The sequence below is a fragment of the Telmatherina bonti genome (genome assembly GCF_933228915.1).
Source record: "Telmatherina bonti genome assembly, chromosome: 20".
Classification (NCBI taxonomy): domain Eukaryota; kingdom Metazoa; phylum Chordata; class Actinopteri; order Atheriniformes; family Telmatherinidae; genus Telmatherina; species Telmatherina bonti.
The window spans coordinates 9743441-9771159 of NC_136618.1; the positions used below are offsets into that span (position 1 = coordinate 9743441).

The 27719-nt window shown below is 42.2% G+C and overlaps 1 protein-coding gene across 2 annotated transcripts; it reads left to right on the forward strand.

The window, feature by feature from the left end:
* Positions 1–421: 421 nt before the first annotated feature.
* tubb6 (tubulin, beta 6 class V) lies at positions 422–27562 on the forward strand. Of its 2 annotated transcripts, XR_013771743.1 has the most exons (8): positions 422–523; positions 6936–7044; positions 7143–7253; positions 7491–7606; positions 14780–14908; positions 15054–15868; positions 25289–25415; positions 27476–27562. XR_013771743.1 is itself a non-coding variant. In XM_079259510.1 (6 exons), the coding sequence occupies exons 1-6, from the start codon at positions 467–469 to the stop codon at positions 15870–15872; spliced, it is 1341 nt and encodes a 446-aa protein (XP_079115636.1). In that variant the 5' UTR covers positions 422–466; the 3' UTR covers positions 15873–17612. The 2 variants fall into 2 exon arrangements, 1 of the variants encoding a protein (XP_079115636.1); XM_079259510.1 differs by lacking the exons at positions 25289–25415; positions 27476–27562 and having other exon boundaries at positions 15054–17612.
* The last annotated feature ends 157 nt before the right edge of the window (positions 27563–27719 follow it).

The following is a 27719-nucleotide window of genomic DNA, read 5'->3' on the forward strand; positions in this document are numbered from 1 at the left end:
CCCAATAAAATAATTAAAAGGAACAATAAAACAAATGAAAGACACAAAGTAGCCAGAAACAAGGACACTAAACATATGAGAAACTTCTTCATCTCCAGTTCTTCAGTTTTCTCATCAAAAAGAAAAAAAAAAAAGCACCATAATCTGTCTGCTGTGAGGGATGATATGATTACACACACAGATCACCCAAAGCTGCTCTTCATCACTTTAACTTCTGGTTTAGTGTCTCATCCTCCCGGACTCAGATCTTTCTCTGACAGGGACGCCGTGGATGTTCACAGTGGAAGTGGAATCCCGTGGGTGCCCAGTGCACGCTCCCTCCCACCCCAGGGATCAGGGCGTGGTCGCGTGAGCGCGCATGGCCGGAGGAAGAGGAGATGAAGCCGGACGCGCGCTCGTGTCCCGCAGACGCGCACCGGCATCCAGCGGCGCAGCACCAAGTCCAGAACCGGGAGGACACACAACCATGAGGGAAATAGTTCACATCCAGGCGGGACAGTGCGGGAACCAGATCGGAACCAAGGTACAGAACCGGTTCTTCCCACTCAGAACCTTTTAGTGACACATTTTCCTGGAAACTATTTAGAGTTTTACCACAGACCTCAAATCAGCTCTTTCTCATGAAACATGATGTTCAGTTACAGAAGACCTTAAAGATCAGCTGTGCTGATGTCCTCTGGACTGGTTTAGTCTTAAATAAACAGCTTTAACTGGTTCTGAACCAGCAAAACATTTTGTAAAAAAAAAAAAAAACAAGATTAGGGAGAATTTATCCAAACGATGCAAACATGTTCATATTTCTCTGAAGCGACTTTAAAGAAAGAGTTTAATAATCAGAAACTTTGCTGAACAATATTAGTTTTTAATGAACTTGCAGCTGTACAGTTTTAACACTTCATGCAGTCAGTCCTGTCTTTAAGAGCTAATGAAGTTTTAAATGTTTGATGAACATCCAGGAGAACTGCAGGGTTTTACAGCTGCTCAGGTGACAAATAAAGTTTTAAATAAAACTCTTAGAAGTATTTTCTACCGACGTTTAAATCAAAGTTCAGACTCAGTAAAACATTAAGATTTAAAGTTAACCCTTCATGGGACAAGTGACTATTGTTCACTTCGTTTTCTTTCACATTCAGCATGAAACTTTTATTTAATTTTGTTGTTCATGTAACAACAGAATGGAGGTCTTGCTACATACCAGATGGACAGTGTTAGGTAAAAATTTCTAATTTCAAGGTATTTCATTTAATGCCCAATAAAGGGTTAAAATTAGATATTTAGGTGGAAAACTTCAGAAATATATTCTTGCTGCTCTTCATGGACTGACTATGCTGAGGGGGAGTGAAGTGAACTCTGTGAGCCACCGAGAGACTATGCAAGGAATCTGCATGAACACACACACACACACACACACACACACACACACACACAGGGCTGCAAGCATGTGACTTCTCCGGGCTGGACGGTTCAAAAGAAGAAGAAGAAAGTGATATTTGAGACCAGCTGATGGCGTTCTGAAGCTGCAGGATGTATATAAGAAGCAACTCAGGCTGTAAATAAAGTTTCATTTAACTTTCAGATCAGAAATAAAAAATAAAACTGTAGCCCCCTTTATGTCTGGACCAGAAGTGACCTGCATGGACTGGTCAGAGGACAAATGTCCACACTGGTGAGATAGCAGATGACAGTCTGCAATGGATGATTTTATTTAAAAAATAAAACCGCTTGTAAAGTTTTCAGAAGGAAAACTACGTCTAGAAGCCCAAACTGGTTTCCAGCAGGCTGGAGATGTTGGTTAACTTTTCCACAAGGCTGTCTAAACCTCTCCAGTAATTCAGTGGGTCAGATTACTGTCTGCAGACTTTAATCTAAACCAGCAAAACAGAGAAAACCAGGACTTTATTTTACAGAAATGGGATAAAAGTCTGTGTTTTTGTGGAGCAAAGATGTTCAGAAAATCTCCAGTTCATCAGAAATTGTGTAAGAAAATCATTGAACTTGTTAACGGACGAGAGAACAAGTCTAAGACTGACAGCTACGATCTCTGATCCCTCAGGAGCCACCGTATCATTTTTAACAGCTGAGAAAACCTTAAACAAGAAAAGACGTTTGTCCCGCTCTACAATACAGAGTTACATTCACTAAGTTTACTGTGTCGAAGCCGCATGTTGACCTGGCCCAGAGGATTTGACTTCTCTGGACTGAGAGGCATTTAGGATGGTCCATCACACAGTGGAACGCTGGACTGTGGAGAGACCAGTCACCCTTCCAGATCCTTATTGGAAAAGAGGAATCAAAAGCAAAAGGACAGTTCTGTAATGGTCTGGTGTTGGATCAGGTTCTGTAATGGTTTGGGGTTGGATCAGGTTCTGTAATGGTCTGGTGTTGGATCAGGTTCTGTAATGGTCTGGTGTTGGATCAGGTTCTGTAATGGTTTGGGGTTGGATCAGGTTCTGTAATGGTCTGGTGCTGGGATCAGGTTCTGTAATGGTCTGGTGTTGGATCAGGTTCTGTAATGGTCTGGTGTTGGATCAGGTTCTGTAATGGTCTGGTGTTGGATCAGGTTCTGTAATGGTTTGGGCTTGGATCAGGTTCTGTAATGGTCTGGTGCTGGGATCAGGTTCTGTAATGGTCTGGTGTTGGATCAGGTTCTGTAATGGTCTGGTGTTGGATCAGGTTCTGTAATGGTCTGGTGTTGGATCAGGTTCTGTAATGGTTTGGGGTTGGATCAGGTTCTGTAATGGTCTGGTGCTGGGATCAGGTTCTGTAATGGTCTGGTGTTAGATCAGGTTCTGTAATGGTCTGGTGCTGGGATCAGGTTCTGTAATGGTCTGGTGTTGGATCAGGTTCTGTAATGGTTTGGGGTTGGATCAGGTTCTGTAATGGTCTGGTGCTGGGATCAGGTTCTGTAATGGTCTGGTGCTGGGATCAGGTTCTGTAATGGTCTTGGGTTGGATCAGGTTCTGTAATGGTCTGGTGTTGGATCAGGTTCTGTAATGGTCTGGTGTTGGATCAGGTTCTGTAATGGTATGGGGTTGGATCAAGGTTCTATGATGGTTTGGTGCTGGGATCAGGTTCTGTAATGGTCTGGTGTTGGATCAGATTCTGTAATGGTCTGGGGTTAGATCAAGGTTCTGTAATGGTCTTGGGTTGGATCAGGTTCTGTAATGGTCTGGGGTTAGAGCAAGGTTCTATGATGGTCTGGTGCTGGGATCAGGTTCTGTAATGGTCTGGTGTTGGATCAGGGTTCTGTAATGGTCTTGGGTTAGAGCAAGGTTCTGTAATGGTCTGGTGCTGGGATCAGGTTCTGTAATGGTTTGGGGTTGGATCAGGTTCTGTAATGGTCTTGGGCTGGATCAGGTTCTGTAATGGTCTTGGGTTGGATCAGGTTCTGTAATGGTCTTGGGTTGGATCAAGTTCTGTAATGGTTTGGGGTTGGATCAGGTTCTGCAATGTTTTGGGGTTAGATCAAGGTTCTATGGTAGTCTGGTGTTGGATCAGGTTCTGTAATGGTCTGGGGTTGGATCAGGTTCTGTAATGGTTTGGGCTTGGATCAGGTTCTGTAATGGTCTTGGGTTGGATCAGGTTCTGTAATGGTCTTGGTTTGGATCAGGTTCTGTAATGGTCTGGGGTTGGATCAGGTTTTGTAATGGTCTTGGGTTGGATCAGGTTCTGTAATGGTCTTGGTTTGGATCAGGTTCTGTAATTGTCTGGGGTTGGATCAGGTTTTGTAATGGTCTTGGGTTGGATCAGGTTCTGTAATGGTCTGGGGTTAGAGCAAGGTTCTATGAATGTCTGGTGCTGGGATCAGGTTCTGTAATGGTCTGGTGTTGGATCAGGGTTCTGTAATGGTCTGGTGTTGGATCAGGTTCTGTAATGGTTTGGGGTTGGATCAGGTTCTGTAATGGTCTGGTGTTGGATCAGGTTCTGTAATGGTCTGGTGTTGGATCAGGTTCTGTAATGGTTTGGGGTTGGATCAGGTTCTGTAATGGTCTGGTGTTGGATCAGGTTCTGTAATGGTTTGGGGTTGGATCAGGTTCTGTAATGGTCTGGTGCTGGGATCAGGTTCTGTAATGGTCTGGTGTTGGATCAGGTTCTGTAATGGTTTGGGGTTGGATCAGGTTCTGTAATGGTCTGGTGCTGGGATCAGGTTCTGTAATGGTCTGGTGCTGGGATCAGGTTCTGTAATGGTCTTGGGTTGGATCAGGTTCTGTAATGGTCTGGTGTTGGATCAGGTTCTGTAATGGTCTGGTGTTGGATCAGGTTCTGTAATTGTATGGGGTTGGATCAAGGTTCTATGATGGTTTGGTGCTGGGATCAGGTTCTGTAATGGTCTGGTGTTGGATCAGATTCTGTAATGGTCTGGGGTTAGATCAAGGTTCTGTAATGGTCTTGGGTTGGATCAGGTTCTGTAATGGTCTGGGGTTAGAGCAAGGTTCTATGATGGTCTGGTGCTGGGATCAGGTTTTGTAATGGTCTGGTGTTGGATCAGGTTCTGTAATGGTCTTGGGTTAGAGCAAGGTTCTGTAATGGTCTGGTGTTGGATCAGGTTCTGTAATGGTCTTGGGTTGGATCAAGTTCTGTAATGGTTTGGGGTTGGATCAGGTTCTGTAATGTTTTGGGGTTAGATCAAGGTTCTATGAATGTCTGGTGCTGGGATCAGGTTCTGTAATGGTCTGGGGTTGGATCAGGTTCTGTAATGGTTTGGGCTTGGATCAGGTTCTGTAATGGTCTTGGGTTGGATCAGGTTCTGTAATGGTCTTGGTTTGGATCAGGTTCTGTAATGGTCTGGGGTTGGATCAGGTTCTGTAATGTTTTGGGGTTAGATCAAGGTTCTATGGTAGTCTGGTGTTGGATCAGGTTCTGTAATGGTCTGGGGTTGGATCAGGTTCTGTAATGGTTTGGGCTTGGATCAGGTTCTGTAATGGTCTTGGGTTGGATCAGGTTCTGTAATGGTCTTGGTTTGGATCAGGTTCTGTAATGGTCTGGGGTTGGATCAGGTTTTGTAATGGTCTTGGGTTGGATCAGGTTCTGTAATGGTTTGGGGTTGGATCAGGTTCTGCAATGTTTTGGGGTTAGATCAAGGTTCTATGGTAGTCTGGTGTTGGATCAGGTTCTGTAATGGTCTGGGGTTGGATCAGGTTCTGTAATGGTTTGGGCTTGGATCAGGTTCTGTAATGGTCTTGGGTTGGATCAGGTTCTGTAATGGTCTTGGTTTGGATCAGGTTCTGTAATGGTCTGGGGTTGGATCAGGTTTTGTAATGGTCTTGGGTTGGATCAGGTTCTGTAATGGTCTTGGTTTGGATCAGGTTCTGTAATTGTCTGGGGTTGGATCAGGTTTTGTAATGGTCTTGGGTTGGATCAGGTTCTGTAATGGTCTGGGGTTAGAGCAAGGTTCTATGAATGTCTGGTGCTGGGATCAGGTTCTGTAATGGTCTGGTGTTGGATCAGGGTTCTGTAATGGTCTGGTGTTGGATCAGGTTCTGTAATGGTTTGGGGTTGGATCAGGTTCTGTAATGGTCTGGTGTTGGATCAGGTTCTGTAATGGTCTGGTGTTGGATCAGGTTCTGTAATGGTTTGGGGTTGGATCAGGTTCTGTAATGGTCTGGTGCTGGGATCAGGTTCTGTAATGGTCTGGTGTTGGATCAGGTTCTGTAATGGTTTGGGGTTGGATCAGGTTCTGTAATGGTCTGGTGCTGGGATCAGGTTCTGTAATGGTCTGGTGCTGGGATCAGGTTCTGTAATGGTCTTGGGTTGGATCAGGTTCTGTAATGGTCTGGTGTTGGATCAGGTTCTGTAATGGTCTGGTGTTGGATCAGGTTCTGTAATTGTATGGGGTTGGATCAAGGTTCTATGATGGTTTGGTGCTGGGATCAGGTTCTGTAATGGTCTGGTGTTGGATCAGATTCTGTAATGGTCTTGGGTTAGAGCAAGGTTCTGTAATGGTCTTGGGTTGGATCAAGTTCTGTAATGGTTTGGGGTTGGATCAGGTTCTGTAATGTTTTGGGGTTAGATCAAGGTTCTATGAATGTCTGGTGCTGGGATCAGGTTCTGTAATGGTCTGGGGTTGGATCAGGTTCTGTAATGGTTTGGGCTTGGATCAGGTTCTGTAATGGTCTTGGGTTGGATCAGGTTCTGTAATGGTCTTGGTTTGGATCAGGTTCTGTAATGGTCTGGGGTTGGATCAGGTTCTGTAATGTTTTGGGGTTAGATCAAGGTTCTATGGTAGTCTGGTGTTGGATCAGGTTCTGTAATGGTCTGGGGTTGGATCAGGTTCTGTAATGGTTTGGGCTTGGATCAGGTTCTGTAATGGTCTTGGGTTGGATCAGGTTCTGTAATGGTCTTGGTTTGGATCAGGTTCTGTAATGGTCTGGGGTTGGATCAGGTTTTGTAATGGTCTTGGGTTGGATCAGGTTCTGTAATGGTCTTGGTTTGGATCAGGTTCTGTAATTGTCTGGGGTTGGATCAGGTTTTGTAATGGTCTTGGGTTGGATCAGGTTCTGTAATGGTCTGGGGTTAGAGCAAGGTTCTATGAATGTCTGGTGCTGGGATCAGGTTCTGTAATGGTCTGGTGTTGGATCAGGGTTCTGTAATGGTTTATGGGTTGGGTCAAAGTCCTGCATCATTTTTGCAGAAAAGATCAAAGTTTTATGGCAACAAGCTTGCTTGTTGCTATGACGACAATGTCACAGTTACATTAATGTATTTTTCAACCAGACGATGAAGAGGCCCATTCTGCCACACCACAGCAGCATGTCTGAGGAAGAGGAGGGTACATGAGCCAGTCTGGCCTGCCTGCAGACTAAAACAGGCTGACATATGAACATCAGTCAATGAACGCAGCATGTAGGCAGGAATGGATGAATCATAGAATCAGATGATTAACCTGGTTATTTTCTTCTTCTTCTTCTTTCCACTTGTTGCTGCGACTCGTTCAGTTCTGGGAAGTCATCAGTGATGAGCACGGCATTGACGCAGCAGGAAACTATGTGGGCGACTCGACTCTTCAGCTGGACAGGATCAACGTCTACTACAATGAAGCATCCTGTAAGAACAGATGACTGTGTGTGTGTGTGTGTGTGTGTGTGTGTGTCATGAACGTCTCCTGTTTGCACACAGTTGTAATGACTCTCCTGTTCGTGCAGCACACAAATACGTCCCCCGGGCCGTGTTGGTGGACCTGGAACCAGGAACCATGGACAGTGTTCGCTCTGGAACCTTCGGGCAGCTCTTCAGACCAGACAACTTCATCTTTGGTGATGTGATGTTTTCGGCATTTGGTTGATTAATCTGCGGAGTTACGGAGGTTTATGATTTTAGACGAGGAGCAGCAAGAAACTTTCCAGCTTTTAATCCGTTCAGTAAACAGTGTTTGTTTTATAAACTGATGTCTGGGCTGTGGAGGTGGGAGGCTTTACATGTGTTCTGCCCATCAGCTGGGAAGTAGGTCACCACCAGCTGCAGAGTGCATGTCGTTGCATTTTTCTCTGCAGGTCAAACAGGTGCAGGGAACAACTGGGCTAAAGGTCACTACACGGAGGGGGCGGAGCTAGTGGACTCTGTCCTGGATATAGTGAGGAAGGAATGTGAACACTGCGACTGTTTGCAGGTAAAATATCACTTATTTCCAGTTTTTCTTTAGATGAGTTCCAGTAGCTTAGTCAAGAGTCTGGTAGGACTTCAGGGTTCAGAGGAGAGCCTCTCCTTCATATGAATATGGATCTGCTGAGGTGGTTTGAAGACCTGATCAGGATGCCTCCTGGTCGGGGCTTCCGGTATGACGTCACACTGAGAGGTTCAGCGCTTAAGAGCTCCCGATGAAGCTTTCTCAATTTTAATATATTACGGTTGAATAAAGCTACCAATTTTTACACACGACGGATACTTTGCATATGCAAACATGTCTGGCAAAAGAGGAGGCGAAACTGTGGATAAGAGGCCAGTGAGAAGCACTCGAAATCAAACTGGCGTCGAGGCCACTGCTACGGCTAATGATGACTGCACCGTGGATGCTAACCAAGCTAACTCCGGCTATCCCTTTGATTTTACGGCCTTGAAAAAGGACATTAGGGACACAGTTGCTGCCGTTGTAGAAGACAAGATGGCGGTTATCACCGATAAACTGGACACAATCCAGACTACTTTAGACGGCAATACAAAGCGTCTGGAGGAAGCCGAAAGTCGCATTTCTGGTGTGGAAGACACCATCGCCAATATTGAGACAAGAATGATGCAGGCTGAGAGACGACTTACCACGCTGACAAACCGAATGGATGAACAGGAATCTAGAATGCGAAGAGACAACATAAGAATATTTGGAGTGAAAGAAGGCATAGAAGGAAAGGATGCCATTCACTTTTTTGAAACCTGGCTACCAACTCTCCTGAACATGGAAACCAAAGAGGGCAAGATCCGGCTGGACCGCTGCCACAGGAGTTTGGGAACGCCAAGACCAGGAGTTCCACGGGCTGTCATCATGAAGCTTCACTATCCGACCGACGCAATGAGAGTCTTCGCTCTCAGCAAGAAAAAGAAATTGGTTTTCGATGGAGCCTCGATTATCATCCGTCAAGACTTCCCACAAAGAGTATTATTGCAACGAAGAAAGTTCAACGCAGTATGTCAACAGCTGATCAGCAAGAACATCAGGTTTGGGATGCTGTATCCTGCGGTTCTTCGTTTTTCTTACAATGGTAAGAATTTCTCCTTCGATTCTGCTGAAGACGCAGCAAGTGTTGTAGAGGCGTTGGACGGCCAAACGAGTGATGAATAGTGTGGATAAGACGCCAGATTATGTTTTTGAATATTTTCATTTCAACCATATTTGAGTAAGGATAAAAGTGACTGTTCGTTGTTTACCTTCATTACAGTATAAGGTAGCTTTTACGTTTTGAACTGAAAGTTTGATCGGGAGTATGAGAGTGCCGTTATGGGAGCGGACGTGCGGAGTCTGCCTTGGAATGTGCGCTCACACCAGGTGGTGATTCCTCCCAGACCGGAGAGTCTTGAACTGTTTCTCCAGAGGACTGTTATACCTCTCATGCTTGGGTGTTTTGATCTTTTTATTGATATATATATGTCGTTTTCGCCCAGGCTTTTTTTTTTCTTTTTCTCTTTTTCTTTCTTTTGTTCTTTTCTGTTCTGGTTCGAGCAAGTCTGAGCAAGGTTTTCTGTATTTTAATGCAGATTATGAGTGTTATGTGTTTTTTCCCTCCATTGTGTTGCATAAATGTTTAGTTTTTCTTTTTTCTTATGAGTACAACTAAGTATATTTCTTTGAATGTTAAAGGAATAAATAATGCGGTAAAACGGAAAAAAATATTAAGTTGGTTTAAGAAAGAGAAGGTTAATATCGCCCTTTTACAAGAAACCCACCTCACTGATGAGGAACACAAAAAGCTTAAAAGAGAATGGGTTGGACAAGTATATTATTCATCTTTTTCAAGTAGTAAGAGAGGAGTTGCAATATTAATTAATAAAAACACACCATTTACCTTAGAAAAGACTGTGACAGACACTGAAGGTAGATATGTTATCATCAGAGGTTATTTGTATGGGGAAAATATTTTGATTGGCTGTATTTATGCCCCAAATGTTTATTTAAAAGACTTTTATTCTAAACTTCTTGCTGTGAGTTCTTCTTTTATGATCGCATTTAGTATTGTTGCAGGTGACTTTAATTGCACTATGGATGCTAAGATGGATCAAAGTCCTCCAGCAAGAAGTTCAATGTGTAGAATGAGAGAGGCAACTAAGGCATTATGCTCTGATTTGCAATTGATTGATGTGTGGAGAGCTATTCATCCACTTGAAAAAGATTATACGTTTTATTCAAATCCACACTGTAGCTTCTCTCGCATAGATTACTTTTTTGCTTCTAGGTCGGTTCTGGATAGAGTTCAGGTATGTGACATTGGTACGAGGGTACTTTCAGATCATGCAGATGTTCATATGCTGGTATTGCCACCTCAACCACAACTAATATCACGTAACTGGCGTCTCAATCCATCACTTTTAAACAGCCCATTATTTGTAACATTTATTAGAGACCAAATTGAACTGTTTTTGTCCACTAATGATAATGACAGTACAAACCCATCTATCCTCTGGGAGGCGCTGAAGGCCTTTTTAAGGGGAGCCATAATTTCTTACAGTACAGCTAGAAAAAAGGAGGCAATCCAACAACAATTAGAGTTAGAACAGGAGTTACACAGGTTGGAAACTCAACTTAAGGCCGGTTTTACAGTGGTTCTGCACAAAAAGGTTGAGGCCACTCGCTCAGCTTTGAATCATTTGTTGACTCAGAAAGCTGAGGCCAGTGTTTTTTATGCTAGACACAGATTCTTTGAAATGGGAGATAAACCAGGACGGCTCCTGGCACGGTTGGCAGCAGGCAGACAAGACATTCAAGCTATATCATCCTTGAAAGATGAGAATGGTCAAACTCACTATGAAAGTACAAAGTTAGTAAAAATAATGGAACATTTTTATCAGAAAATATATTCATCAGAGACATCAATATCACCAAATGCTACTTCTAAGTTCTTGGAAACTCTCAATTTGCCTTCTTTAACAGATGAGGATCAGGCTGCCCTTGGAGGGCCAATAACAAAAGAAGAAGTGATTAATGCAATAAAATCTCTTCAAAGTGGAAAAGTAGGTGGGCCTGACGGATATGGTCCAGAGTTTTACAAGACTTTCCAAGACCAACTTGTTCAACCGCTTCTAAATATGTACCGGCATGCGGCAGGATTGGGCACCTTCCCTACTACATTGTACTCAGCAAATATCTCTTTAATATTAAAAAAAGGTAAACCAGCAGATCAGTGTAGCTCATATCGTCCAATTAGTTTGATAAATGTAGATAGCAAGGTTTTCTCAAAAATATTATCAAGAAGATTAGAGAAATATTTACCAACCCTCATCAGGTCGGAGCAAACAGGGTTTATTAAAAATCGACTCTCATTTAGTAATATGCGAAAGCTCATGAACATAATTGAATACTCCAACGTCACTAAAACAAAAGGTCTGGTCATATCGCTTGACGCTGAAAAAGCGTTTGACCGTGTGGAGTGGCCATATTTATTTGCAGTTATGGAGAAATTTGGTCTGGGGGACGGCTTTATTGCCCTAATTAAGTTGTTATATAATTCTCCCAAAGCTTGTGTTATTGTAAATGGTATTAAATCGACTGAGTTTAAACTGAGTAGATCCACGCGCCAAGGGGACCCGATTTCTCCATTAATTTTTGCATTGGCAATTGAGCCTTTGGCTGAGGCCATTCGAAGTCATAGTTCCATTTCTGGATACCAAATTGGAGGGTCTGAATATAAAATTGTGTTATATGCTGACGATGTTTTGCTGTTTATCACTAATCCTGAGAAGTCTGTTTCAGCTGTAATGTCAGTTATAAAATCATTTGGGTCTCTTTCAGGTTATAAAGTTAATTTTGATAAAACAATTGCCATGCCATTAGGAAATTGTAACAAGATTGATAATTTCCCATTTTCTTGGTCTGACACTGGGTTCATATATTTAGGTATTCATATTTCGCCAAATATTAGGACTATTCTTAGGAAAAATTTTGAGGTGGTTCATAAGAAAGTTAAAGGAGATCTCACTAGATGGGCAGGATAAATTTAATTAAAATGAATGTGTTACCACGTCTTCTATACCCTTTACAAATGCTTCCAATATATTTAACAAAAAAGGTGATAAAGGATATTGAGAGGGACTTGTCAAAATTTATATGGAGAGGGAAAAAGCCCAGATTAAGTTTTAAAACTTTGCAGTTACCCAAAGATGGGGGTGGACTCACTCTTCCTAATATTATGTATTACAACTGGTCTTGTCATTGTAGAATTCTCCATGACTGGGTACATGCTTATTTGAAGGGAAAAGGAAATCCCCTGGAATCATGGGCGTGTACTCCCTATTCATTAATAAGTGAACTTATGAGAAAGAAGAAGGTAACACAGACTAATGTGTTGATTTACAATACTATAAAAGTTTGGCGAGATATGAATAAACATACATCTTATATTTCCAACCTCTATTACTTGACACCTTTAATGAATAATATTGATTTTCCCCCAGGGGTCAAAAGTGCTGTTTTTCAAAGATGGTACAGTGCTGGAATAAGAGTAGTTGGTGACTTATTTGAAGGTAATATCCTTTTGTCTTTTGTACAGGTACAGAGTAAATATGGTATTTCTCAAAAGGACTTTTTTGCATATTTACAAATTAGACATTTTGTTCAAGTAAATTTTGGACTTACTCAAGGAACAATGTTGCCAGGACCCATCGAGAAATTTATACTGGATCTTAATGTGAAGAAGTCCATCATTAAGCAGTCGTGTGCAAATTTACAGGAATATGCTGGACATCATCTTGGAAAGTTGATTGATCGATGGGAGGAGGATCTTCCGTGCCACTATGATGAGACTGACTGGAAAGATTGTATTCGATTTACTCATTCATTATTTCTTAGCAATAAATACAAAGAAATTCAGTATAAAATATTACATAGGCAGCACAGGACTCCGGTCTTTCTGAACAAGATAGACTCACTAAGGTCCCCCTTATGTACTAAATGTAAAATTACTGATGGGACGTATTTACATTGTCTATGGAGCTGTCCAAAGATATCGAAGTATTGGACTTGTGTAACAAAAGAAATAAGTGCTATATTGAAGAGAAGAATCTGCAAAGACCCGGGTCAGTTTCTTTTGGGGCTGCCGTCTTCTAATAAGTTTGCAGATAGAAAACAATTTATGTTAGTAAATAAGCTTTTATTTTTAGCACGGAAGTGTATTTTATTCAATTGGATAAAAGATAAACCACCAACTGTTACTCAGTGGTATAAAGAAATTTTTCAAGTTTTACCTATGGAAAGACTGAGTGCAAAGTTGAATGGTAATGATGACCGTTTTTTTGATTTATGGCGTCCCTTCTTGGACTACTTACCCGGAGACTTGAGCGGTGTCCTTCGGAGAGGTACAGGCCTGAAGTGGAGTGCTTTGGGTCTATCTAAATGAATATGTGATGTTACGTTTGTGACAGATGGAGGTATTTATTTTTTCTATTTTTGTGATTTTTTTTTTTTTTTTTTTTAATATTGCTCAGACTGCTCATCGTTCAGTGTTATGTTTTGTATTTATTTTTTTCATTTGTGTTGTTTTGTTTTGTTATATTAAAATTCAATAAAATATATTTACAAAAAAAAAAAAGGATGCCTCCTGGTCACCTATTTTTGCAGGAGTTTTGAGCAACTGGGATTGGCTTGGGATTCCTGGAGAGTGTCTCTGGCTAGAAGCATGTCCAGCGGTTTCTTGACCTTCTGCTTGTTTGACCTGAGCTCCGATTAGTGAAAGAAAACCGATGTTTTTTATGTCAGCGTTGCCATGATACCACATATACACTACTAACAAAAAGTTAGGGAGAAATTGAAAGAAAAGTTGATGCGACACTGGCATTTCATGAATGTTGGCCATTTTAGTAGTCAGGCCTTTGAAATTCCTTCATCTCAAATAATTTATTAAAGGAATAAACAATGATATTAAATGTAAATGTCTCTATAAACTGGTTGTGTCAGCTGTTGTCTTTGTCTAATGATGTCTGAACGTCAGCAGTAAGGTGAAGAGGACTGTTTAAATGATCTGGGTCAATACCATTTTTCGTATTTAGTCATGGTTTAGACCAGGGATCCTCAATCATGGTCCTTAAGAGCCGGTGTTCTGCCGGTGTGACCGTGCTGGAAAACGGATGTCTCAGACTCGGACAAGCTCTGCGCATTTGTGATAAATGCTCACTGATTTCAATTTCGATTTGTTGCAGCTGAGACACTTGGAAAACCTGCAGGACACTGCCCCTTGTGGACCTGGATTGAGGATATCTGGTTTAGACACTTATTTTGAGGTTTATTGTGTGATTTATCATCTTGTGACAGTAAAGCATATAATGAAATGAGTACCTGATTATTAACAATGTGCATTCAAAGCTTAGAGAAAGTCGAAGTTCACTTTAAAAGTCCACTGGATTGGTGCGATTGAAAAGTCGGTAAAGTTGGAGGTTGCAACATTCTTCTAGTCCAGGGGTGTCCAAAGTCGGTCCTCGAGGGCCGCTGTCCTGCAGGTTTCCCATGTATTCCTGTTCCAACACATCTAGCTTCCACTAAATGGATCAAACAGCCAATGACGTGCACAACTGATTAAGCTCTACTACTAATTAATTTGAATCAGGTGTGTCTGAGCAGGGATACATAGAAAACCTGCAGGATTCTGGCCCTCGAGGACCGGAGCTGGACACCTCTGTTCTAGTCTGAGTTTGCTTTCACAGCAAACAAACCTTTTGAACAACATATTCCCCTCCTCGCCTGAGGTGGCGCTGCATCATAATTAAAGGAGAAGAGTGGACAAATAATGAAGAAGGGGAACAACCTTGCTTTCTTTCATACAATGTCATCTGTTTCACTTGAAGTAAATCCTTTGTTTTTAGGTGAACAAGAGTATGCATTTTTGATGTGCTTCAGAGTTTGGTTGCACATTTATACCTCGCTAAACAAAATGGACTTCTGAACAAAACAAACCAGAATGATTCAGAAAGGCCGGTGTGAACCCTTAAAGTAATCGAGCTGATTTAACCATGTTTATTTTAAATACTTGTGTTGATGAACGGGTTTCATGAAGTTTGCAATGAGAAAAGCTTCGCGATGCGTTTCTACAGCTGAGTTCTGTCCCACCGGTTTGCTGTGAAATAACTGGAGCTGTAATTCTGCCTGCAGGGCTTCCAGCTGACCCACTCTCTGGGAGGGGGCACCGGCTCAGGTATGGGCACTCTGCTGATCAGTAAGATCCGGGAGGAGTACCCCGACCGCATCATGAATACCTTCAGCGTCATGCCCTCTCCAAAGGTATCGCATCTGTTCCCACTCTCATTGTGTTGCATCTTTTTGCACCACAATCATTCAAGAATCCGAAAATCCTCTCACATCATGTTCAGCTTGTTTTCCGTGACAGCTTGATGTTTTTACCCCTGATTTGCGTTTGACCCATCAGGTGTCAGACACAGTGGTGGAGCCCTACAACGCCACCTTGTCGGTCCACCAGCTTGTTGAAAACACAGATGAGACCTACTGCATCGACAACGAGGCCCTTTATGACATCTGCTTCCGCACCCTTAAACTCACGACGCCAACCTATGGCGACCTCAACCACCTGGTGTCAGCCACCATGAGTGGCGTCACGACCTCGCTTCGTTTCCCTGGACAGCTCAACGCAGACCTTCGCAAATTGGCCGTCAACATGGTGCCCTTCCCCAGGCTCCACTTCTTCATGCCGGGGTTCGCCCCTCTGACGGCGAGAGGCAGCCAGCAGTACAGGGCGCTTACCGTTCCTGAGCTCACCCAGCAGATGTTCGATGCCAGAAACATGATGGCGGCCTGCGACCCTCGCCACGGGCGCTACCTCACTGTTGCCACAGTCTTCCGTGGTCCCATGTCCATGAAGGAGGTGGATGAGCAGATGCTGAACATCCAGAACAAGAACAGCAGCTACTTTGTGGAGTGGATCCCCAACAACGTGAAGGTGGCCGTCTGCGACATCGCCCCCCGCGGGCTAAAGATGGCCGCCACCTTCATCGGCAACAGCACGGCCATTCAGGAGCTGTTCAAGCGGATCTCAGAGCAGTTCTCGGCTATGTTCCGACGGAAGGCTTTCCTGCACTGGTTCACCGGTGAAGGAATGGACGAGATGGAGTTCACAGAAGCAGAGAGCAACATGAACGATCTGGTGTCAGAGTACCAGCAGTACCAGGAGGCCACAGCCAACGATGGCGAGGAGAACTTTGAGGATGAAGACGAAGAGATCAATGAGTAAGGAGAGCAAACACACCCGGTAAACACTAGTTAACATGGAAAGTCAGAATAATTGTGGAGTTAATATAACAGCGAGTAGGCATAACAACTTTATGGTATAACAGCGAGTAGGAAGACACTTTATTTCTTGATTAAACTGTCAAAGCCTGAAAAATATTGTTTTGGACTTAATAATGAAGACCTGGCCATTTTTTGTTATTATTAAAGCATCTAATAGATATCGCAAAGTTGACAAAAAGAGTATGATTAACCTTTCAGTTCCTTAAGTCTGACATTAACTTGATACTGTTTACCTGAGCCTAACCAAACCGCATCATGCTGATCATGTCGGTGAGAAGCGTAAAGATAACTTATGATACTGTGGTTTAATAAAAATGTAACTGTTTAAAAGCTAAGCTGCAGACACGGAACATGTTTGTTGGTTTTAGACCCACACAGATCTGCTCTGGTCACATTTATAAACAGTGTTTCGAGGATTTCAACCCATATGGAACCTAAAATTTTCGGTTTACAGCTTAATTTATCTAAACAGACCATCTCTTGTGTGCGTTGAACTTCCAACAACAAACAAGCGACAAACAGGGTTGTGTGTTGCATGGCTGGTTGTAGAAACTTGTACATGCATTACCGCCCCCTGGTGGAGTAAATGTGAAACTAATGCTGTGGTCAGATTGTGTCCATTGGTTCTATGGTTCCCCAACAGAACCAGTTTCCAGACCAGATTCCAGACATGCTAGTTTTTCCTGATATAAAGGAAGGGTAGGAGTTCCTGGAAAAATGGTTCCAACAATTTACACTTTTGAAAATAAACAATTCAAAAGCCCAAACCCTTTTTTTCAGACTTCCCCTCCAAAGCACAGAAACACGCAATGCTTGTTCCCGACGATTTGCCGTACTTTGATGTAGTTTGCTAGCTAATGTAGCTAGCTAAGCTTTGGCTTAGCTAGCTACATTAGCTAGCTTGAAAGAATACGATTGGTGCTCACAGAGGGGCACATGCAGAGGGGTTGAGGCGGGAGGATCACACGGCACATTAGCTTGATTGACATATCACCATCCAGTCATTTAGAACGGGTCGGTTAAAGTGATTGGATGGTGTTTGTCAGTCCTGTCTGATTTTTATTTTTGTGTCAGATACTGTAACTGATTGGCTGCCATCAGGGTGTGATGGGATTTTAGGCAATATAGTAAAAAACACTCCTGGAAAACATCTTCTACCCTATCTTTAATAACTCCTTATCAGCAAGTTTGTGTTGTTATGATTTTTGTGTGCGCATGTGTTTACAAGCTGAGAGGTTAAAATAAAAACTTTGTTCAAGGCCTTAAGCTGCTAGTGTGTATTTTCTGTTTGCAATCAAATATGTATGTTTGAAATGACCAAGCTGATCTCGGAAGTACATTATACAGACTTTCATCTGCTCAAAATGAAGCAAGCCTTTTATCTTCTGCAAAATCAGTGATGTTGTGTAATTTTTAAGATACTTTTTTTTTTTACTGTTTCTTGAGCGAACTAATTACAGTGGATTCTTCTGGAACAAATACCCCCCTCCATGGTTATTGACCAGGTTTAGTTTTCATCCTGCAGGTTTCTTACCTGCAAATTTGCTGAAATTTGCTAGATTAAACTTTTATTCCATCATCCCATACCCACCAAATCAGTGAAAATAAACAAGAACTTGACCAGATCCTGTTGAAATTTGCAAAAGGATCTCTGTCCCTGACCTGACTCACAACACTATGGATACAGATCTCATTTGCTATGATTATTACAAAAGAAATAATCACATGTTTATGTGTTATTTAACACTATTTATGTGTAAAAATCACATGAACACTAAGTTTTAACTAGTGCTGTCAACAGGTAATGTGTAGTTTGTGGAATTACCACGTTTGATTTTAACACGTTGACGTTATTACTCATGTAAAAAATCTAAACTTTGCTATATCAGTGAGAGAAGCTAATTTTGGGGTTGTAGTTGCATTGTCACACCGGGGTACAAGGTCCACCAGGTTCCGACAGTTTTCCGGCCTTTACCAGTCCTGGAGATCAACAATCCTGCAACGTGCTGAGCTCAAACCAAATAATTTTCCCTGTCTTTAACTAGAAACTGAAAGTCTTTAGTAAATCTTTGGAGTTTTACAGGAGTCACAGCTTGCCTCCATCATCTCAGTCGTTAAGTTTAAGCTGGTAATCTGCACTCTTCCATATCAATCTTCTAGTTTTGTGCTAGTTGCAGTGATGTAACACAACCAACAACCAATAGAAGACCTATGACAAAATAAGAAATAGGAAACCTGACAGAGAAAACAACAACAACAACAAAAGTGAAAAAAATGGCATTGTTGGAAAAATGCTTAAAGAATCTCGTTAGTCCTGTAAATCGGGACCCTGTAAGATTCAGTCTTTAATTGTGAGACTCGGCCATGACTAAAGCCTCGTAACATTTGTATTTAGTGTGAGCTGATAATTTTCCAAAGTTTTTCCGTCTTCTGGCAGAAGGGTAGCTTTCCATGTGCATGAGGGAATTAAGTCATTTGATTCAGGTGTTTGGAGAAGAGAAGCCTCTAAAAGTTGCAGGATAGCAGGTCTCCAGGACTGGATTTATGATGATGGCCTCAGGACGACTCATTTGACAAAAACAAATAACTTTAGGCAAGTTGCGCTGATCTGCTGCTGTGGTTCAGACATAATCTCTTGTGAAAAGTGATGACGTGTGATGAACACAGACACATTTCAGAAATTTGCAGAGGTCGTGTACGGCTGCAGAGGTGAAAGGTCGGCCCACTGTACTGCGAGGCTGAGCCTGTTAATCTGCCTGCAGCAGCAGCCTATTTGAGAACTGATTTCCCAGCAGTTCTGTTTGTGTGGTGGATTACATGCAGAGCGTTGCCATCAAAGACAAAACCGCTTGGCTCATGTCTGTGGATCCTTTCTCCATCTGTGGCTCTTTGTCTCTGCAACAATCAGCATTCAGCAGTGTGGCTGTTTCATGATGGACGACAGCGACGCTCCTGTTCCCAACATGACCAGTCCTTTTAAAGGCAACCACTGCCTCCAGGAACAGCTGACCATATGTGTAGATCATCAACCAGCTGGTACCTCCCAAACTCCTCAACACTGGGGCAAACAAAAACTCCTCAAGCAAAGTTTTCTCTTTAAATTTTCACAACCTCACTAACCTATCATTTACTTACAAAGGTAGGAGTGTAAGAACATTCGGTCATGACTGTCTGAACAACACAGATGCATAGAAACACTTAAACTTTTCCTTGAGATTGCTGGAAAATGTCCCGACTTTAAAGACTGATGGAGGAATTCTGGACTTGGAAGGAGATGACCGAGCTGCGACCAGAATCCAGCAGAATAACAGCTTGAAACCATTCATCTCTGCAAGTCCACATGTTCACAAAGACATTGACAAACACAGATTTTTATCTGTTTGTGCCTTTCGTCAACATGGAAATGCAGTTTTTTGGGGACTGAGAGTGAACTTTTCGGACGACATCTTCCAAGGTGAACATTCAGCTGTGTTGTTTACATGTAGACAGGATACGCAGCATTTTCAGAGCTCTGTGCGCTGTCATCTGCGTTACTTATCCCAAAACACAAACTACTCTGTTACAGAATAAATGGTACGTAGCCATGATTGTACTGACACTGATCTTGTTAACCCTGTAACGCTGTTTGTATTATATTTGACATAGTTTCTGAGACCTTTTGCATCACTTTATGGTAAAAACGTTCCTAAAAATCCTGTTGTAGACAAGCTGATGATTCTCTTTTGCCTCCTGGTGGATAGCAGGATGCTAGGGTTGTGATGATATACTTTTGTCCCGATTCGATTTTGATTTTTTTGGGTGCAGATTCAACTTAAATTGCCATTCTCACAATTCTTTAAGATTGCTGATTGTTGTAGATTAAAAACAAAAAAAATGTATACAATTTTTTTTAGCTTGTCATTTTTCTTTATTTCAGTGAGGAAAAAACACCACAGTAGTCAGACCATCATTCTGCTGCTATAATGCTCCAGAAGACAAGAAAAAAAAAATCAATAAAAACAACTAAAATGACAAAAATTTTATAGTGGATTAATTTTATTTATTTGAAAAAAAAGATTTTTTTAAACCAAAAAAATCATTATTTTTTTAAACCAAAAAAATCATTATTTTTTTAAACCAAAAAGTTGATTTTAAAATTGTGAAACAAATAAATCTGGATTCTCCATTTTTTGATTCGATTTCCCCACCCCTACAGGATAACATTTTGTTATATTGTAAGGGTGGGAAATGGTGAATATACAAGAAAATATTTTAGTTAATTATTTTTTTTACATTGTGAAAAAGGCCAAATAAAGACTTCAAATTTATAAAAAGGACTTAACAGGACTTTTTAGATATCTGCCTATAAATACACAGAATGCTCCTATGGTCTGAGGCCTTACTGATCCTTACAAAGGTCACTGCTACTTAAAGCAAAACTCCTTTCTTTGGATCCGCTGGAACCCCTCTGATTGATCAGCATGACTTGAAATCGCTACCTGCCACCATGTCTGTACCTTTTCATTTGTACAGAAGTTGCAGCAGGTGCCATGTAGACATGATTATCTTTATATTTTGCTGTTGTTTGTCCAACAGGAGCTGGGATGCAGAGCAGCATCTCGATGAGCCAGTCAGAGAGCAGGAAGACAACAGCTCAGCCAGCTAGAGGTGGAGGCCAGATGAGAAAAACTTAAATTTCCTTTTATTAAAACAAAACAAAACAAAAAAATAAAACTAAACTAAACTAAACACTGATCCAGAATCAGTGATAAAGTGCGACCTTTCAGTATGAGCTGCTTGTTTTCTGTTTCTGGATGATGTTTTAATGTTTGTTGAACTGAATATAAAGAGGAAAAGTAATAAAACATGACTGAATGTTTTGTTTACATTTATTTAGTGAAGGTTAAAAAAAATTAAAAAACAAAATATCTGACATAAAAAAGCTTCAAATCCAGAATAATTCTAATAAAAGGAAAGAAGAGCAGCTGTGGGCGTGAGGACCTCTAGTGGTCCCACCTGGAAACTACAACATTGAAACCACAGCAGAGATCTGAAGTGTTTTAGTGTTTCTCTGCAGCCACACACCTGACTCAAATTAATGGCTCATTTACAGGCAGGTTCAGAAGATGACAACAAGTTGTTGAAGAACCTTTTCATCTGAATCCACTGTGTTGTTCCAGCTGAACATTGGCTGACCTTCAACAACTCATCCCATTCCCAGTTCAAGCTGGCAAGCTGCATTTTAGGAACTATAGTTATATTTTCAATGATTACAAATTACTTTTTAAAGCATGATTTAACCATAATAGTAAACAACAAATGGTTTTTATTTCCAACATATCAGATATGTAAGAGAAAGTTTCCTACTGATGTCCTGTAATTGTAAAACTTGACCAGTAGAGGGTGCTGCAACACAACTCTTCTAACTCCAAAGGACCACCTGAAGAAATTAGAGGACTAAACTTTATTTTTTAAAGGGAATACATTATTTCAATAAAGGCTTCCGTCTAACACAGAAGGAGTAAAATGATGAGTAAGTGTATTTACCTGCCGCATAAATGAAAGCACCTTTACCCCTGATTTAAGCAGCATTGTGTCTCCTCTCCTCCCAATTAAATTCCTATAAAACCTGAATGTGCTGAGCCAATATTCTTTTCAGAACATGTTTGTAGTTGTTTAACCTGTGAGATATGCCAGCACAGATAATTGGCTGCAGCTAACAAGACTCAGAAGTGTGGATAATGGTAACGAGAGTCATGCCACAGACTGCCACCGCCTGCGGAGATTAGGATTTAATAGGCAATTACAGAGACAGAGAAGCTGCTGGCAGAGTGTTGCAGAGGCAGTAGCTACTGTCTTGTAGCCACAACAGGTTTCTGTTTTCCACATCTTCCCCTTAGTCCCTTCAGTGTGTATATCTATTATTGCTGACTTTGCTTTTATATTCAGAGTGAAGCAGGTTGTGTGAGTCTGCAAGCTGTCAAAAGTCTGTTTCAAAAGAAAGATGAATAATTCAGTGTTCAGGTGAACTGCATTGTCCATTTCCACAGAATTCAGACTTTAAGACATCAAATGATCTTGTCTGTTGAATAAACTGAAGCAGGAGAAACGGCATTTCATCACTGCATTGTGCCTTTCCGGCTAATCTCTTTCAACTTAGTTTCCTTAGAAGACTGTTTTAAAGTGGCTGCAGACTGTCAGACCTCTATACCTTATTAGTAAAAGCAACAAGAACTGTCACCAACCTCATTAGATGTCATTACATGGCTGGACACAAGAAGCCAGGTCCAAAAGCAATATCAGGACAACGTCCAACATCGCCATGGCTCCTCATCACAGCACACTGCTGGCATTCTATTGTTTTTTATTATCTTGTCTAGATAGATCATAGATCTCCCAAACTCAGCCAACAACATTGTGACAAAGGGGACCAAGATTTAGGACCAACCTCAGTTCCTCTCCTTGGTCCAGCCACCCTACACCTCTGTTTTTACAGATGTTTGGCATCTGTTTAGGTGGCTACATGACCTACTTTTAGATCCCAAACCTGTAAAACCAGAAAGAGAATTTGGATTTGACCTTGAAATACAGTGTGAACCCAAAGCTGAAACTAGCAGTCAGGAGTTGGAGAAGTTACTTATGTTTGGTCAGTTTGCTGCTCGGCAGCTTCCAGGTGTGTGTTAACACAATGCCAAGGAGGAAAGACATCAGAAATGATCTTAGTGAGGCAGCCGCAGCTGCCCATTAGTCCACCATTCAACAGTCAGAGAGGTAAGAGGAAGGCATTTAAGACAGCTGCCCATCCTCTCTGGAGTTCATGTCCCAGCAAGTCAGGCCAGAAACAGACTGCAGTCCCTCAGAGAAACCACATAAAACACCAAGAGCCACATCTCTGACTCTCCAGGCCTCAGTTATCATGTTAAATGTTCAGGTTTTCAACAGTACAATTAGAAAAATACTGAACATGTACGGCTCGTTTGGAAAGGTTGCAGGAGAAAACATCTTCTCTCTTAACAGAACATCACAGCTGAACAATCCACAAGTCCCTGGAACAAGGTCCTTTGTACAGACCAGACCAAAGTGGGGAAGTATCATCATAATGTACAGGAGCATGTTTGGAGAAAACCAACCAGCATGTCGGCACAAATGCCTCCTAGCATAGTGTGGAGGGCTGATGATCTGGACTTGTCCTGCAGCTGGCAAGATCTGGACACCTTGCAGCCACTGAAGGGACCATAAACTCCTCTGGATACCACAGTATCATTCATTCATTCATTATCCGATGAAGGGTCGCAGTGAAGCTGGAGCAAATCCCAGCAGTCTTTGGGCGAAAGACAGGGTACACCCTAGACAGCTCACCAGTCCATCACAGGGTGGATACCGGAGTATTTCAGAGTTACATGTTATATATGAGGCTGTCTGTCCGACAACTAAAGCTTGCCTGAAATTTGTTCATGCAGCATGACGATGAGCCTAAAGAGCCTTTCACACACTAATTTAGACTGTGCAATATGTTGTGTGTCTTTTTCATTGTTATTTTTAATATCCTATTTGTCAGGGACCACATACAAGAAATACATTAGACTCAGACCAAACTGAGTAGAGATTATAGCTTTCTAGCTAGTTTCCATCTGCAGTCCCTGTGTGCTGAAGAGAGGAGATTTAAAAAGATTTGGTTGAAAAGGTAGAAAAAAATTAAATAAACAATTACTAAATAAAAAGGTAAAGAGGTTTAGAGACAGATTTAGAGACACTAAACACATTATGAACATATGTTTGGCATAAAGTCCAGCTTGTACAGTATCATCTACAAGAAGATCCAGTGGAAAGATGCAAGTTGATGGTAATCAGAGGTTAATTTACTGAATTTTACCACCTGATAAGGATAATTGGAGAAGTCTGGAAGAAATTTGTTCACGAACCCAAGTATTCTGTCACATTTAATGTTTTTATTAAAGTCAAATTCCTCTTATTCAGTCATTTATTTAAAAAGAAATCCAAACAGTCAGATTGTTTTCTTTCTCTGAAATCGTAACCACATAGTTTTGGTTATTTTTATTGCTGCTCAGACAGAAAAAATAAAACTAAAGGAAAATTTTAATAAAAACTGATGACTGAGGTGATTTAATCTCCATCCCGGAGGCCACAAAGTGCCTCTCTGTCGCCTGAATCCCAAGAAAACGTCTCTTTTCGCTGTCTGGAGGCAGCAAGAGGAGGAAGAAAAACAAAGCGCAGAATAATAAGTACATATTTGGAAAGGAGCCAGTTTTGTTCCAGCTAAAATGTTATTCCCCCCGGGAAATGGAGGAGACCTCAAACAAAGCAGGAGGAGGTGAACTACAGTAAATTACTTCTTTTTTTTTTTTTTTTTTTAGCAAGAATCAACTGGGTCAAATCTGTTTAAATTCAGCTTTTTCATACTATTACTGCCATCTAGTGGTCAAACTGGAATTACAGCACAGTTTTCCCTTCTCATCTCTTCTTCATGTTTTTACTTTTTAATTAAATTGCTTTATGAGCCATTGTCTGCTATTTGTGACTAATCTCATCCTGGTTTCTTAAATGCACTCCTTCAAACTTATTGTGCATGCTACGTAGCGGTAACCATGGTGACCATGCTGCTGTGTAAGAAGGCCCAAGCAAGTGGTTACATTTTAATAGCTAGATAGTTGTTAATAACGCATTTTCCTCATACATCTTTTCTATTACACACTGTAAGTTTAATCAGCAGAATGATCAATGATCTAGCATCGCCTTGTGTTTCTGTCTGCTTGCACAAGCTGCAAAGCACAGCGCTGTGCATCCTGCATGAAGCCGCTGCAGGTTGTAGTTTCTACCTGCAGAGCTGTGAGCGACTCAGACGCAGGAAATGATGAATGTTTTCAGGCTCTATATGAACTGAGCTCAGCTGACAATCTGGCACATTTTCTTTGAAGTGCAATAAAATGCAAAGAATTGGTGCAGGTTTACTTTGTGAAGTCATCTCCATGGCAACAAATATGGTTTGTAAATGAAGCTTTGTTTGTTATTTGTAGCAGTTTGGCGGTTTTGGGCAAAAAACTTCTGATCTTTGCTTGAAGAAACTTAGTGGAGAGTTGGAGAATTGGCATGTGATCCAACAAACAAACTGAACCAAACACGTGAGATGCGTCCACATCGGTCTGCTTGGCAGTCATCTCGCACCCAACAGCTGCGTTCACGAACAAAGATGTCCACTCTCTAATATGAATCTGAAGCAGGAGTGCCTTGAAGTGCAGAAAAAATGTCAATATCTCCAATGAAATGATGATTCCATGTTTTTTTTTTCTCCAAAAGTCATTCTTAATTTAATCACTATAAGATCTCAAAGAAATGCACTTTTCTCCAATCTGCTTTAAGAATCATGCATCATCTCCACCATCCTGCCCAAATATGGTCATATCTGACTTCAGGAAGACCAACCTGAGACATGAAGCTGACAGTTCACGAAGCAAAGAGAGAGATAACATAGGATTCCCCCTTTCAGGTAAATACAGTCTGTGAACATTTCTGTCTCTACAGTAGCCCTGAATGGACACATTCAGTTTCTTCTACACAGCAGGAGGTGTAGAGTAAAACACAAGGCATTATATATGTTGTAATGTGTAACAACATATGTAATGTTGTTACACATTAGCTGTGGATGCTGTGGGGCTGTCCTGGCTGACACGCCTCTGCAGCATCGCGTGGACATCGGGGGCAGTACCGCTGGATTGGCAGACTGGGGTGGTGGTCACCCTTTTTAAGAAGGGGGACCGGAGGGTGTGTTCCAATTACAGGGGAATCACACTCCTCAGCCTCCCTGGTAAGGTCTATTCAGGGGTCCTGGAGAGGAGGGTCCGCCGGATAGTCGAATCCCGGATTGAGGAGGAGCAGTGTGGTTTTCGTCCTGGTTGCGGAACAGTGGACCAGCTCTTTAACCCTCTTTGGGGTCCTGGAGGGGGCATGGGAGTTTGCCCAACCAGTCTACATGTGCTTTGTGGACCTGGAGAAGGCATTCAACCGTGTCCCCCGGGGGCTCCTGTGGGGGGTACTCCGGGAGTATGGGGTACCGGACCCCCTTGTGCGAGCTGTCCGGTCCCTGTACGACAGGTGTCAGAGCTTGGTCCGCATTTCCGGTAGTAAGTCGGATTCGTTTCTGGTGAGGGTTGGACTCCGCCAAGGCTGCCCTTTATCACCAATTCTGTTCATAACTTATATGGACAGAATTTCTAGGCGCAGCCGAGGTGTTGAGGGGATCCGACTTGGTGGCCTCAGGATTGGGTCCCTGCTTTTTGCGGATGACGTGGTCCTGTTGGCTTCATCTGGTCGTGATCTCCAGCTCTCGCTTGAGCGATTCGCGGCAGAGTGTGAAGCGGCTGGGATGAGAATCAGCACCTCCAAATCTGAGACCATGGTCCTCAGCTGCAATAGGGTGGATTGCCCTCTCCGGGTCGGGAGTGAGGTCCTGCCTCAAGTGGAGGAGTTTAAATATCTCGGGGTCTTGTTCACGAGTGAGAGAAGGATGGAGCGCGAGATCGACAGACGGATCGGTGCAGCGTCTGCAGTAATGCGGACTCTGCGCCGGTCTGTCGTGGTGAAGAAAGAGCTGAGCCAGAAGGCGAAGCTCTCGATTTATCAGTCGATCTACGTTCCTACCCTCACCTATGGTCATGAGCTGTGGGTCGTGACCGAAAGAACGAGATCTCGTATACAGGCGGCTGAAATGGGTTTTCTCCGCAGGGTGGCCGGGCTCTCCCTTAGAGATAGGGTGAGGAGCTCGGTCATCCGGGAGGGGCTCAGAGTAGAGCCGCTGCTCCTTCGCATCGAGAGGAACCAGTTGAGGTGGCTCGGGCATCTGGTCAGGATGCCTCCTGGACGCCTCCCTGGTGAGGTGTTCCAGGCACGTCCCTCTGGGAGGAGACCCCGGGGAAGACCCAGGACACGCTGGAGGGATTACATCTCTCGGCTGGCCTGGGAACGCCTCGGGATCCCCCCCGCAGAGTTGGCAAATGTGGCTGGGGAGAGGGACGTCTGGGCTTCCCTGCTTAGGCTGCTGCCCCCGTGACCCGACCCTGGATAAGCGGCAGAAGATGGATGGATGGATGGATGGCAGTGATGGTAATGTGTAACTTAATCATATCGCTCTTTCCTACACACTGGACCTTTAAAGGTGGAGTATGTAAGATTTTCAATATTTTCAAAATAAATTAAATAAAAAAAATAACTACAATCATAATTAAGATTTTTTTTTAAACATGTAGGTTCCAGTCTGTCCATATTTGATGCGTTATTAAATTACAAGTTTAATTAATGACAAAGACCCTTCTAAAATGTTTGCCTACCAGTAAAAAAAAGTGCTTTTTGTCATTTGTCATTAATTAAACTTGTAATTTAATAACGCATCAAATATGAGACTGGAACCTAACCTAATTTTGATAGTAGTTATTTCTTTAGTTAATTTATTTTGAAAATATTGAAACTCTTACATAATCCACCTTTAAGATGTTGTAACATGAACATGTTAAGAAAGTTTAAGCATTTTATTTTACCTTGCTTGTCTTTCAGAAAGTATTTCATGAAGTGTGTCAGACCTCAGTCGCCTCAGCCCTTCACAGCTCCAGGCACTGATTTATTACTTCTTACTTATTCCTCTTACATGGAACCAGCTCCCAGTCTGGGTTCAGGAAGCAGACAAGCCGTCTACCTTTAAGACCAGGCTTCAAGCTTTCCATCTTGCAGAGCTTTGGGTTGGTTTGGTGACCCGTATCCATCCCTTTAGTTTCGCTGCTCTAAACTTTAGGCTGCAGGA

Bases quoted from the DNA above. Each gene is read 5' to 3' on its own strand.
- tubb6 (XM_079259510.1), top strand. From the start codon at position 467: ATGAGGGAAATAGTTCACATCCAGGCGGGACAGTGCGGGAACCAGATC. The intron at 524-6,935 runs GTACAGAACCGG...CGACTCGTTCAG, and splicing joins GGAACCAGATCGGAACCAAG to TTCTGGGAAGTCATCAGTGA. The intron at 7,045-7,142 runs GTAAGAACAGAT...CTGTTCGTGCAG, and splicing joins CTACTACAATGAAGCATCCT to CACACAAATACGTCCCCCGG.